The sequence below is a fragment of the Malania oleifera genome, chromosome 3, assembly GCF_029873635.1.
Source record: "Malania oleifera isolate guangnan ecotype guangnan chromosome 3, ASM2987363v1, whole genome shotgun sequence".
Lineage (NCBI taxonomy): Eukaryota > Viridiplantae > Streptophyta > Magnoliopsida > Santalales > Ximeniaceae > Malania > Malania oleifera.
Window position 1 is genome coordinate 101,375,492 of NC_080419.1, and position 15,507 is coordinate 101,390,998.

The 15,507-nt window shown below is 38.8% G+C and overlaps 1 protein-coding gene across 1 annotated transcript; it reads left to right on the forward strand.

The window, feature by feature from the left end:
• The first annotated feature begins 8,025 nt into the window (after positions 1 to 8,025).
• On the forward strand, positions 8,026 to 8,718 carry LOC131151450 (uncharacterized). The gene is made up of 3 exons (XM_058102696.1): positions 8,026 to 8,106; positions 8,209 to 8,408; positions 8,457 to 8,718. The coding sequence occupies exons 1-3, from the start codon at positions 8,026 to 8,028 to the stop codon at positions 8,716 to 8,718; spliced, it is 543 nt and encodes a 180-aa protein (XP_057958679.1).
• Positions 8,719 to 15,507: the final 6,789 nt, after the last annotated feature.

The window sequence follows — 15,507 nt, forward strand, 5'->3', positions numbered from 1 at the left end:
CAAAGCTTTAAGAATACTAAAGTCTTGTTGTACAAATCAACCGTTCGGATCGTAAAATGCAACAACCAATGATGAATAATATAGAAACACAATCACATAGATTATATGAAAATATTAAAACAACGACATAAAGGAATTACGTGGTTCGGCAATGCTGGGAAAGTAACAAGATAACTAGCACAGCGGATAAATCTTTCCCAAAAATTAAATCAGTGACGAGCGAAAATAATCCACCAATAATGATAATAAATCATACACCACAATAGGAACATCACGATTTTTAAGGTCGAAAACCCCTCCAATGTGAAGGGTATAAACTAGGGGACCTATGAGACCCAATAAAATCTCCACTATAATAGAGGCAAAAATTACAATAATACAATTACAAAAAATGCTCACAAACTTAGAGCAAAAAAGGATTCCCAAAAGAATCGCAATAAAATAAGAATGAATGGAAAGAAGTCACCCATACGCAGTTATTGTCAGAACTACAAAATCAGGTCCTCTAAATTTTTGAAACAGAACTCTACCATCTAGACCGAAGGTCGATGGATTTTGAACGTGCTCTCCAAATTTCATCAAAATTGGATCACAAAACACCTTATGATCGTCGAGTTGATGCCTCATACACAACCACACACACACTGTTACACACACTATTTGTAGCGCACAAAAAATTTTCTTTTCCTCCCTATTGCTGCTGTGCCTCACACACACTGCCACTTTTAATTTTCCCTAATGAGCTTCAACCCACATGGGCTTCCTTTTTTATTTTTTAATTTTTTTTTATTTCTTATGTGGGCTCGACCCAAAAAATCTCCCCCTCCAGTCATAAGAAGAAAGAGACATTCATTAAGATTATCAAACAATTTTGATACCAACTATCTCGGTACACAACTCAAGCTTTGCACGAGGCACCACCTTTGTCATCATATTAGTAGCATTCTTATCAATGTGGATCTTCTCAAGTTCAAGCAACTTAGAATCCAAAACATCTCGAATCTAATGATATCATCAATATTGCTAGCTTTGGTGTACTCCCAAGAGGGAGGGGGGTGAATTGGAATTTAAAATTTAATCCTAGGTATAGCTAGTTCAATAGCAGTACATATGACCTAGGGTCTGTCTATGCAATTCTAAATGTGCAGATAATATGCGGGAATTTAAATCATGCACATCATTCACACTATAATATATACGTGCGGTAAATATAAAGTGCGGAAATATAAGTAGACACACGATATGTTATTGGGGTTCGGCCAACTGTGCCTACATCCCCGTCTCTAGCTCGCAAGCCCGAGGATTCCACTAATGGCTCACTTAACAGGTGGAGCAACACCTAATACAACCAGGTCAATTACCACAGGGCTAACCTCAACCTTAACCAGGTTAATTAAGGGGCTGACCTCAACCAACACGTCTTACTAGGATGGCGCACCTAACTTTCCTAACCGGGTCTAAGCCAATCTGGGACTATTTCAAAGGGCTAGTCTCCCTCTATAGGCCCGTGCCTGAAAATACAACAGTATTTAAAATACAACGAAATGGTACAGTAATTAAGCTTTCATGTAAAGCAGATGTGTACCCAGATATGCGCAGTATACTTAATTAATCAAATGCACATCAACAATGTAGGTAAATGTAAGCTCAGTGATGTGTATCTTTGTGCAAGTAACACTCAACTAGATATGATAACAAGTATGCTCAAGAGTGTTCTAAGAAAAGCTATATCTTTGAAATAATTTATATCAAATCTCAATAGTAAATCAGGGTTTCAAAGATGCTAGTTAAACAATCAAACTAACTCAAAATATTTTCCTTCAATGTAATGAGCTCAAGAGTAGTTTGAAAACTATTATAACTTGTAGAAAATATTTTTGCACAACAAAATCAAAGCTATAGGAAACTTGCAATAACAATGCAAATATTCTAAGCTTGATAGTTTATCCCAACACAAGATTTATAGTATGAAAATCTATGGGATAAACCTAAGCTAAACTCCCCAAAAACAATATCTCAATCACACAAGCACAATGGGAGTATTAGCAATACTAGCACAACCAATATACTCTCACAACATTAAAATGTATCAAGGGAATAGAAATTTGAGAGTATTTGGGCAAGAATAGGATTTTGAAGTAGAGAGGATTTTGTTAATGATTTTAAGCTAATCTCACACTAATCCTCACAAATGAACCCATATGTATAGACAAGGTTAAAAATATAACCGTTTGGGACATATTGGGTATTCTTAGAAAAGTTTCAAATAGTTTAAACACAATTAAGCCAACTTAACCCAAATTTACCACGGTTAAAATATTTTTAACCCGCCGAGGTTTGGGTGGCTGAACCTTGGTTTGGTCGACCGAACAGACTCAGTTAGAAAAAGGTAGTAGTTGGGTCGCTCGTATTCAGGTTCGGTGACCTGAATCGAAGTTAGTAGAATTTCTTCATACATTTGGGTGCCTGGTCATAGGTTCGGTAGCCCGAACTTGTGTGTTCAGTCGCCCAAGTTAGTGGAATGTCCCTTTCAAAGGGTTTGAGCACCCGGGGATGATATATGTATTTATAGGTTAGTCACCCGAGAGCTTGGTCAACCGTTGACTCAACAATTCGGGTGCCCAAGGAGTTTTGAACTCCAGGGATTCGGTCGCCCGTGCTCTCACAAAATCCTTAATAATATTCATTTTAAGCACAGATTTAACACTCTTGTATAATATGATATGTGTGTGAGTGTTGGGACCTAAGGTCATATTAGGGTCTTTACTGAGGTCATTTTGAGATAGTCTCAAAAGTTCGGCGTGTGCCCTAAAGTCATTCAACCCCTATGGTCATTCTGCGGTCATTTTGAGAGCTTACAAATACCTACATCCATGACATGCAGAGATTATTACAGATCGATATACCTAGTTACTATTACAGACCCAAATTACATAGAATATAAATTACAATAAGTCTTCAGGGTCTTTAGTCTTCAAGTCTTCATATGCCATCAATTGGTTTGCTAATATAAACCTGCACACAAACTTGGAAAACGTTAAATACCGGAGTATTGTCATAATCAAAATAGGGTATGACCCATAAGGTCAACAAATATGCTTTGATTTACCATGAAAGGTTGAATTCTTATTGAAATGAATAGGACTTTGGTTATCACAAAATAACACATACCTCTTCTGAGTGAATCCAAGTTCATGAACTAATTTCTTCATCCACAATAACTCTTTACATGCCTTAGTAGATGCAATGAACTTAGCTTCTGTAGTGGACAAAGCAACACATTTCTGTAACATGGATTGCCAAGACATAACTCCCTCTACAAACGTAATCAAATAACCTGAAGTAGATTTCCTCGAGTTTGAATCTCCAGCCATGTCTAAATCTGTATAGCTAACCAAAACAGGTTTTTTTAGAACCAAAACAGAGTTTCAAATCAGCTATACCATGAAGATACCTCATAATTCATTTAACAGTATTCCAATGCTCTCTACCTGAATTAGAGAGAAATTTACTGACTACACTAACTGTATAAGCTAAATTTGACCTTGTGCAAACCATGACATACATTAAGCCACCAACTGTAGATGCATATGGAGTAGTTTCCATGTCTCTATTTTCTTCATCATTAGAAGGAGATTGTTTACTACTTAACTTGAAATGTGTAGCAAGAGGAGTACTTACCACTTTGGCTTTCTCCATGTGAAACCGTTGAAGTACCTTCTCAATATACTTTTCCTGAGATAACCATAACTTCTTAGCACTTTTGTCACATGAGATTCTCATGCCAAGAATCTGTTTCGCTGGTTCCAAGTATCTCATGGCAAAATACTTGCTTAAAACGTGCTTTAACCTGTCAATTCTAGAAGCATTGTGACCAATAATGAGCATGTCATCAACATAAAGCAACAAAATAATGAAATCATCATTAGAGAATTTTTGAACAAATACACAATGGTCTAAAGTTGTTTTCCTATAGCCTCGTTGAACCATGTCAGACTTGAACTTCTTATACCACTGCCTAGGAGCTTGTTTCAAGCCATACAAGCTCTTCTTCAATCTGCAAACATAATTCTCCTTACCTTTCACCACAAACCCTCAGGCTGGTTCATATAAATTTATTCCTTGAGATCGCCATGGAGGAAAGCAATTTTCACATCCATTAGCTCAACCTCCAATCAAGACTAGCGGCCAAGCCTAAAACAACACGGATTGATGACATTTTCACTACCGGTGGGAAAAATCTCCCCAAAATCAATCCCCTTTTCTAACTAAAGCCTTTGACAACTAATCTAGCTTTATACTGTGGGAGTGAACAATTCTCTTCCTATTTTAATCTATCGACCCACCAATTTTTCAAAGCTATCTTACCTTTAGGTAATTTTACCAACTCAAAAGTGTAGTTGTCATGCAGAGATTTCATTTCATCTTCTATTGCACTAAACCATTGTTGCTTCTGCTCACTTTCAATGGCTTCTTCATAACACTCTGGTTTTCCCTTATTATTTATAAGAACATACTTATCTACAGGATATCTCGTGGAGGGCTGTCGGTCTTTGGTAGACCTCTCGAGTGAAGCTATAGGTGGTTCAATAGTTGAAGTACCTTCCTCATCAATAGTTTCGTGATCTTCCACCACATGATCATTCTGAACATCTACTTCTGTATCATACTGATTGCCAATCTCAACTGTATCAAGAAAATTTTCAGAAGAAATCAGATCCAAGTCAACTAAGCTATCACTATCCTAAAATTGAAAATTTTTTGTCCTGCCAATGTCTTCAATGGTTTGATCCTCCATGAAGACTACATCACGACTTCTCACAAGTTTCTTTTCCACTAGATCATAAAACCTGTAGCCAAGCTCATCTTGACCATACCCAATAAAAATGCACTGCCTTGCCTTGACATATAACTTGGACCTTTCATCTTTAGGCACATGAACAAAGGCTTTACAGCCAAACACACGTAGATGGTTATAGGAAAAATCCTTCCCATACCAGATTCTGTTAGGGACATCATTCTGCAGCGCAATAGTAGGAGACAAGTTAATTTCATGAACAACAATGTATAATGCCTCACCCCAAAATGATCTAGGTAGTTTTGCTCTTGAAAGCAAACATCTGACTCTCTCTACCAGTGTTCTGTTTATTCTTTCTACCAAACCATTCAACTGAGGAGTCTTAGGAGGTGTCTTCTAATGTCGGATGCCATGTTGTCTACAGTAACATCAAATGGACCACAATACTTGCCACCATTATCAATGCAAATACATTTTATTTTCTTTCCTGTTTCTCTCTCAACTAAAGTCTAAAAATATTTAAACATATCAAGCACCTGATCTTTGGATTTTAAAACATAAACGAGAGTTTTCTTGAATGATCATCAATAAACATAACAAAATAAAGTGCACCACGCAGTGTCCTTACCTTCATTAGGCTACAAACATATGAATGAATCAACTAAAGTAACTCTATTTGTAGAAACTCGAACTAGAAAAATAAAGGAAATAAATAAGAAAAGAAGGAGGGAAAATAAAAGGGCAAATAGTCAGATTCATCGACAAAGCCCCTGATTTCATCGACGAAGGTTCTTCTGTGGTTCGTCGATGAAGTTCAGAGCATTGTCGATGAAGAAATCCCGAGTGATAGGAAAATATCATACTTAAGGTTCATCGAAGAGACCCTTCCTTTGTCGACGAACGATCTTCTACAATTCATCGATGAAGACACCAATTCATCTATGAAGTTGGTCGAGTCAACGACCTATAAATAGACATTTTAGTTGCTTAATGGTTAAGAAATCATATTTCTCTCTCTCTCTCTCTCTCTCTCTCTCTCTCTCTCTCTCTCTCTACGATTCTTCATCGTTCGTCACCATAATCGACGATCAGAAGTTACCATGAGGATTAGGGGGAAATTCTCTGCAAGTCTAGTGGAGTATATTCTTGAACGGGGTCTTTCCAGGCACCACTCCAAAACTAGGGTAAGTAGGTAGTTTTGAATTTTATTGTTGATTTGGAGTATAGAGAGCCTGGGGAATGTTTTAATGATAAGTATTATGTGGGTTGGGATGATTAATTTAGGAAAAATGTATTTCAGGGTTTTGAGCTTTGAATGCCTTAGGGCTTGGATGTAGGGTTTCGGAAGGCTTTTCTAGTAAGCCAGGTAAGGGGATTAAGTTAAGTCATAAGTTTTATTAAAATTGAGCCTAATAAAATGGTATATTTGTATATTTATATTTTCAGTTGTTATTTCAAATACCAACCGTTCAAAATGGTCTTTCCAAACCTAAGATATATGATATGGTATTTTCAGTAAAAATGAACGGTGGAAATTATAGTTTGATGCTATAAATAGGATATACTATATACAAAAAATTGTGTGGCAAGTGGATAATATTTTGGGGTTATTGTATAACCGAGGTTATGAAATGTTTGTGAAATACTAGAATTGTTTGTGAAACGTAGGAAGTTTTATGTGATGGCCGCAAGGGCTGACTTTTATATGGATGACGACCACAAGGTCCGAGTTTATATGTATGATGGCTGTAAGGGCCAAGTTTTATAAGGTGACTGCGAGGGCCGGAATTTTATAACATGGCAGATTTTATATGAAATGAGTTTGAAATACAGTTTTTATTATTTAAATTGCATGATATGCTCTAGGAACCCTGAGGACTAGTTATGTTATGAGCACGGTACCGTTGCTAGGGTTTCAATAGTTGACCATGTGCGCCCACACTATTCGCGAGGAGGTGTAGGGCGGTCTTAGCCGATTAGCCTCGTAGAGGGGGTACCTTCCCTGGAAGACTGGACTTTCAGGATATGGTAGGGCAATCAGACCCGCAAGCAAGTTGCGGATGCCTGCATAGTCGAAGTTAGATGCAAACGTATGTTTTGACTTAGCCTGGGTTAATCACCCGAGGCTTAGTCCAGCCTTCAGGTTGCACAACTCGTGCCATGGGGGAAGTAAATGGTGTTAGTCATAAGGATGGTCTTTTATGCATATCTGTAAATTTATGTAAAAGATGTTATTTAATTACTGAATTGTTTATATCATATAAATGAGATGAGTATTTTTAGCAGCATAAAGTGAGTATAATGTATAAATGCTATTTTCAGTTAAATGAAGGATAGATGTTTTCTGTAAACACGTAATGCATGCTGACCACACACTAATGTTAACTTAATCTTCCATACTGAAAAGTGTCTCACCCCAATATACAAATCATCTTTGCAGGGAATATTAGGAATCTTGCTTAGCAGGATAAGGGGGTGAGAGTTAGAATAGTCACTTCTATGAGGATCTGTATGAACTCAGGTGTATGTAAATTATGTTGTAAGTCTTTGGACTTATATTATGGTTGTACGGACTAAGTTAGTGGTCCTTTATCAGTTGGGTTGTAATATGGATGTTTGGAGAACCTTATGTATGAAGGAAACTTAGAACTCTAGTAATGTATGTTTAGAGAATGTTTCATTATTTTTGCTACATTTATTTATGATGAATATGGTATCAGGTACACAGACGTCACTAAAGTAGCATCCCGGGCCCACGTGGCGGGTCAGGGTGTTACAGGTGGTATTAGAGCCTAGGTATGCTAGGTTTTGCAGACTTTGATTGTGGATGATCACCAGAGTTTAGGTTGAGAGAAGTTAAGGACAGGAAGGGGTAAGTTAGGTTGGATTTTAGTCTAGAAGCTTAGAGGCAGAAATTTGTTGACGGTTTTTTGTATTTTTTTGCGAATGACGATTTTAGGAAAAGCATGGTAAATTTATCGATGGTTTCGTTTCTAGGTTGAGAGACTAGAGCTCAAAAATTTAGGTAGGGAATGTTAGGCTGGGGGAGTATGTACATGGTGTTGTCGTTATGATTAGGGGTCGGTACCTTGGCGATTTTGTAGCAGAAGTGTATAAATGTTTCCTTTAACTGCAAAATCATATGTTTTAAATTATTAGTTATTCCATACTTGCATCAACCATGAAAAATGTGAAACTTCTAAGTTGGTTTCTATCCTCACTTCAAGATGGATTCCAGGGGAAAAGCGGTCATAGCTGGAGGGGATAATCATGTGGATACCTTTAGTGATGCTGACGTTGATGCCTTGGTAGTGCTGTGCAATATAGCATGGTAGGCTAGGAAGGAAAATCGGAGGGATTCCCGAGAGCAAAGTTAGCTATTAGCTGATAAGGGCTGCATGTACCAAAAGTTTATCCGAGCAAATCTGCCAGCATTTTCTAGAGGACTGAACCTGATTGTGGGTGAAGACTTGATTCAGGAGATGGAGGAGCTGTTGGGTGTGCTGGAATGCACAGAGGAACAAAAGGTGAGGTTTGCCACCTTTAAACTGGCAGGGGAAGTAAGGAGATGGTGGAGATCGGCTAAGTTGGTGGAGGAACAACGTCCAGGGTATATATCTACTACCTAAAGCCATTTCATGGAGGTATTCTTCGGCAGATACTTCCTTATTGCCACCAAAGACGTGAAGGCAGAGGAATTTCTTCATTTGACCCAAAGGCCCAAGAATGTGCAACAGTATGCGGTCAGGTTTTTGGAGCTATCCTATTTCGCTCTGCATATGGTCTCAGATGAGCCGAAGAAGGCTCGGATGTTTAAGAGAGGTCTGAGGCAGAGTGTGCAGTCACAGGTGGTGGCATTACTAATGCAGAGTTTCACAGATCTGGTGGACAGGGCCATGGCAATTGAGGCCAGTATTTAGGAGGGGGAGAGAACAGCAAACCAGAAGAAGAGGCTCTTGCCTAAGGGTTTTCAATCTAGTTGCATCCAGAGTTCATGGAAACGGCTCGATAATTTTTTCGGCCAGCAACAGGAGATAGGATCTTGAGCCCCTCAAGGGAATTCTCAGTGTCCTACCTGTCCCAGATGCCATAAGATGCATTGGAACGAGTGTAGGGTTGGATCGGCGGGTTGTTATCGGTGTGGTGGGGAAGGATATCAGATTTGGGACTTCCCAGTGACATTGAATTATGCACCTCCACAGCATCAGTATGGGAGAGGTACTCAACCCCCCCAAGGTGGTCACCAGAGGGGTACCGCCCAGGTGTGGGTATATTCTATGACTTTGGGTGATGTCGAGTATACAGGAGTACAAGTAACATTTATGTGCCTTAAAATAAAGCTATTGTGCTCTTTCGTTCAGGTGCGACCCATTCGTTTGTATCTTAGGGTTTTGCTAAATTGTGCGGGATAGAAACACAGCCATTGGATGCCAAGTTAGCAGTAATTACACCTACTAGGTTAGTTAGTATATGCAGTAAGATGGTTAGAAACTATCCAGTGGAGATTTAGGGGAGGAGGTTACCTACTAGTCTAATCATCTTCGATATGGATGGATTCGACATTATTATGGGGATGGATTGGCTAGAATCCAACTATACAAGCATTGACTGCCATAGGAAGGAGGTAGTACTCAGACCTCCAGGGGAGCAGGAATTTAAATTTGTCGGGTTGTGTGTGCGCTCTGCACCACGGATCCTTTTGGCTATTCAGGCAAGGAGATTACTTTTGAAGGGTTGCCAGGGGTACCTAGCACATGTGAAAGAAACACCAAAAGAAGGACTGAAATTGGAGGATATCCCAATGATTAAGGATTTCTCAGATGTGTTTCTAGAGGACTTGCTAGGGTTACCTCCTGATCATGAGGTGGAGTTCACCATTGAGTTGACTCTAGGGATGGCACCAATTTCCAAGGCTCTATATCGAATGACTCCGGCTGAATTAAAGGAGCTAAAGGAGAAGCTACAGGAACTTCTTGACAAGGGGTTCATCAAACCGAGTGTATCACCCTGGGGAGAGCGCTGGTATTGTTCGTAAAGAAGAAAGATGGATCAATGAGGATGCGCATCGACTACAGGTTAATAAGGTGACAATGAAGAGTAAATACCCACTACCTTATATTAACGATCTGTTTGACCAGGTGAAGGGCACTCAGGTGTTCTTTAAAATCGATCTATGATCCGAGTATCATCAGTTGAAGGTGATATCAGAGGATGTATCAAAGACAGCTTTCTGAACCCGATATGACCATTATGAATTTCTGGTTATGCTGTTTGGCTTGACGAATGCGCTTGCAGCATTCATGGACCTGATAAATAGAGTGTTCCACGAGTACTTAGATTAGTTTGTGGTAGTATTTATTGATGCCATCCTGGTTTATTCAAGGAGTCCTATAGAGCGTGAAGCTCATTTGAGGCTGGTACTCTAGGTACTTAGAGAGAAGAGATTATTTGCTAAATTCAATAAATGTGAGTTTTGGCTGGAACATGTTGCATTTCTGGGATATATAGTATTCAGAGAGGGAATCTCAGTGGACCAGAGTAAAGTGGAGGCGGTAGTAGATTGGGAAAGACCAAAGAATGTGCATGAGATTAGAAGTTTCTTGGGTCTGGTCGGATATTATCATCAGTTCATCAAGGACTTTTCTAAATTGTTAGGTCCTCTAACACAGCTTACAAAGAAGAATAGTAAGTTTGAGTGGACTAGGGAATGCAAGCAAAGCTTCTAGGAACTGAAGCAACGGTTAGTCACGGCCCTAGTGTTGACCATTCCATAAAGGGATGGTGGTTACATAATCTATAGTGACGCGTCCCAAAAAGAGCTCGGGTGTGTTTTGATGCAATAGGGAAAAGTTATTGCATATGCTTCTCGCCAACTTAAGGAGTACAAGAAGAACTACCTTACGCCTAACTTAGAACTGATAGTAGTGGTATATGCACCAAAGATCTGGTGGCACTATCTATACAGTGAAAAGTGTGAGATCTTTATTGATCATAAGAGTCTCAAATACTTCTTCAGTCAGAAGGAGTTGAATATGAGGCAACACAAGTGGCTTGAATTGATTAAGGACTACAATTGTACTACTAGTTACCACCCCGGAAAAGCTAACGTGGTAGTTGATGCTTTGAGTCAGAAGTCAGTGCTTGCATCAATCTTAGCAATTAGGGTTCAGCACCAGATCAAGATGGACCTAGAGAGGTTGGGCGTAGAGCTAGTAGAAGGGAATAACTAGGCGTACATTACTGGCCTGGTAGTGCAACCAACCTTATGAGATAGGATCATATCAGTTCAGATGAAAGATGTAGAGCTGGCAGAGCTTATGAATGGAATACATGATGGGTTGAATACAGATTTCAATGTCTCAGATAACGGGGTGTTGAGATTTCACACTAGGATCTGCATATCGAATGATGCTGAGAATAAATGAACCATCTTGTTAAAGGCACAACACTCTCTATATACAGTGCATCCAGGGAGCACAAAGATGTACAAGGATATGCAGGAATCTTTCGGGTGGTCTAACATAAAAAGAGTGATCGCCTATTTTATGGAGAAGTGCTTGACATGTCAGCAAGTAAAAGTAAGGCATCAGAGGCCAGCAAGACAAGTTCAGCCACTTGACATTCCTAAGTGGAAGTGGGAGCATATCTCGATGGATTTTGTATCAGGATTGCCTTCGGCAGTGTATGGGTAAAATGCTATCTGGGTTATTATGGATCAACTGACGAAGACTGTGCACTTCGTTCCAATCAAAGTTAGTTACTCCATGGATAGGTTGGCTGAGCTATATGTATAGGAGATAGTATGACTTCATGGCATCCCAATTTTTATAGTTTTAGATCGAGATCCACAGTTCACCTCTCGATTCTGGAAGAGTTTACAGGACTCCTTGGGATCTCAACTCACCTTCAGTACTACATTTTACCCCCACACAGATGGACAATCCTAGAGGACCATTCTGATTTTAGAGGATATGCTGTAGAAGTGCGTATTGGATTTCGATGGTAGTTGGATTCAGTATCTACCGCCTATAGAGTTTGCATATAACAATAGTTATCAGTCCAGGATTGAGATTGCACCATATGAGGCTTTGTATGGTCGCCGGTGTCGATCTCTGTTGTACTGGGATGAGGTGGGTGAGCGGCAGGTTTCGGGGCCGAAATTAGTACAGAAGACCTTAGCAAAGGTCGAGATTATCAGGGAGAGGATAAAAACAACTCAGAGTCAGCAGAAGAGTTATACAAATACTCGTCGACGGCAACTAGAATTCGAGATCGGGAATACGGTATTCTTGAGGGTTGCTCCAATGAATGGAGTGATGAGATTTGAGAAGAAAGGCAAGCTAACCCCTTGGTACATTGGGCCATTTGAGATCATGGAAAGGATTGGTCCAGTTGTCTATCGAGGGGCGTTACCCCCAGCATTGTCTAGAGTTCATAACGTCTTCCACGTATTAGTGCTAAGGAAGTATGTATAAGATCCTTCGCACGTGATCAACTATGAACCCTTAGAGTTTGGGGATTTTTTGACTTACGAGGAGGTGCCAGTTTAGATTCTGGATTGAAAAATACAGAAACTGCGTACTAAGGAGATACTATTAGTGAAGGCGCTGTGGCGTAATCATGCGATCAAGGAGGCTTCATGGGAGCTAGATACAGAAATATGCTAGAAGTACCCATAGATTTTTAGAGAGGATCAGTATTAGACATACTAGTATGATTGCACAGGTAGGTGTTAGTTTTATTTGCAGGTCAGGTAAGGTAAGTGAGTTTAGTTTGTTGGTTGTTTATGAGTTTGTGTATGGATGGTTTTTGGGAGAGTTTGCTATGGTATTGTAATCTCCCAAGACAATATATGTAACCACGGTATTCCTCTGCCATAAGTGAGGATACTTAATAAACTTGGGACGAGGCCATTATGTGGGTGTAGAGATGGATAGTGAGATAAGGATATGATAGAAATCGGTTAGAAAATTTTGAGGATGAAATTCTTATAAGGGGGGAGATCATAGAAACCCGAACCAAAAAAATAAAGGAAATAAATAAGAAAAGAAGAAGGGAAAAATAAAAAAGGAGCAAATAGCAGGATTCGTCGACGAAGCCCCTGATTTCGTCAACGAAGGTTCTTCTGTGGTTCGTCGACGAAGTTTAAAGCATCGTCAATGAAGAAATCCCAAATGACAAGGAAATATCAGACTTAAGGTTCGTTGATGAGACCCTTCCTTCATCGACGAACGGTCTTCTGTAATTCGTTGATAAAGGCACAAATTTGTTCACAAAGTAGGCTGAGTCAACGACCTATAAATAGATATTTTTGTTGCTTGATGGTTAAGAAATCATATTTCTCTCTCTCTCTCTCTCTCTCTCTCTCTCTCTCTCTCTCTAATCGGCACCCCTCACTCTCTCCCCCTACGATTCTTCATCGTTTGTCACTAGAATCGATGATCGAAAGTTACCATGAGGATCAGGGGGAAATTCTCCACAAGTCTAGTGGAGTATATTCTTGAATAGGGTCATTTTAGGCACCACTCCAAACCTAGGGTAAGTAGGTATTTTTGAATTTTATTGTTGATTTGGAGTATAGGGAGCTTGGGGAATGTTTAATGATAAGTATTTTGTGGGCTGGGATGATTAATTTAGGAAAAATATATTTTAGGGTTTTAAGCTTTGAACACCTTAGGGTGTGGATCTAGTGTTTTAGAAGGCTTTTCCAGTAAGCCAGGTAAGGGGATTAAGTTAAGTCAAAAGTTTTATTAAAATTGAGCCTAATAAAATGCTATATTTTTATATTTATGTTTTCAGTTGTTATTTCAAATCCAACCGTTCAAAATGGCCTTTTGAAACCTAGGATATATGATATGGTATTTTCAGTAGAAATGAATGGTGGAAATTATAGTTTGAAAAGGATATACTATATACGGAAAATTATGTGGCAGATGGATAATATTTTCAGGTTATTGTATAACTGAGGTTATGAAATGTTTGTGAAATACTGAAATGTTTGTGAAATACTAGAACAATTTGTGAAACACAGGTAGTTTTATATGATGGTCGCGAGGGCTAGGATTTTATAACATGACATATTTTATATGAAATGAGTTTGAAATACAATTTTTATTATATAAATTACATGATATGCTCTAGGAACCTTGAGGACCAGTTATGTTATGAGCACGGTACGGTTGCTAGGGTTTCAATAGTTGACCATGTGTGCCCACACTGTTCGCGAGGAGGTATAGGGATGTCTTAGCCGATTAGCCTCAATAGAGGGGGTACCTTCCTTGGAAGACCGGACTTTCAGGACGTGGTAGGGCAATCGGACCTGCAAGCAAGTTGCGGATGCCCACGTAGTCGAAGTTAGATGTAGATGTATGCTTTGACTTAGTTTGGGTTGATCACCCGAGGCTTAGTCCAACCTTTGGGTCGCACAACCCATGCCATAGGGGAAGTAAATGACGTTAGTCACAGGGATGGTCTTTTATGCATATATGTAAATTTATGTAAATGATGTTATTTAATTACTAAATTGTTTATATCATATGAATGAGATGAGTATTTTCAGTAGTATAAAGTGAGTATAATGTATAAATGCTAGTTTCAGTTAAATGAACGATAGATGTTTTATGTAAACACCTAATGCATACTGACCACACACTGATGTTAACTTAATCTTCTCTACTGAGAAGTGTCTCACCCCAATATACAAATCATCTTTGCAGAAAATATTAGGAACCGTGCTTAGTAGGACAAAGGGGTGAGAGTTAGAATAGTCTCTTTTGTGAGGATCTGTATGAACTCAAGTGTATATAAATTATGTTGTAAGTCTTTGTACTTGTATTATGGTTGTATGGACAAAGTTAGTGGTCCTTTATCAGTTGGGTTGTAATATGGATGTTTGGAAACCTTTATTTATGAAGGAAACTTAGAACTTTTGTAATGTATGTTTGGAGAATGTTTCATTATTTCCGCTACATTTATTTATGATGAATATGGTATCAGGTACACAGACGTCATTAAAGTAGCATCCCGGGTCCACTTGGTGGGTTAGGGCGTTACATTGTTTTTATGGAAGGAGGATGACTCTTAAATGAAACCATTTTCTAGTTCTTGACCAAACGGTGAACACATCCTTTTAGTTTTGCACCATTTAAGCCTAATAACAAATTCTTCTTAGGCAAGCAATTGAGTCCCTTCTCACTTATGTGACTGAGTCACTTGTGCCATAACTCTGATGTGATATCGCTTGTACCAAAGAAGTTACAATATCCATCATCAAGTCTTCCTATAACGACCCCAAAAATATATATATATACAAGATTAGTTGAACAATCCTAAAAAATAAAAATAAAAATAAAACGTAAAAAAACTAATTAATTATTTATTTATTTATTATTTATTACATAATAAAATATAATATATTAATATAATATATATATATGTTAAACTTTCCTGAAGAATCAGGAAAGTTACTTACTAAAGACCCCCTTCTCACTTCTCTCTGCTTTCTCTCACCCTCTCTGCATTCTCTCACCCTCTCTGCATTCTCTCTCTCTCTCTCTCTCTCTCTCTCTCTCTCTCTCTCTCTCTCTCTCTCTCTCTTAATTTTCTCAGAAAAACGTGCATCAATTGAAGAACAGAAAACATCCCTGGGTTCCAAGGATTTGACCAGGGAAATTTCGCCATTTGTACGTAGGCACCAATACAAAGTTAGG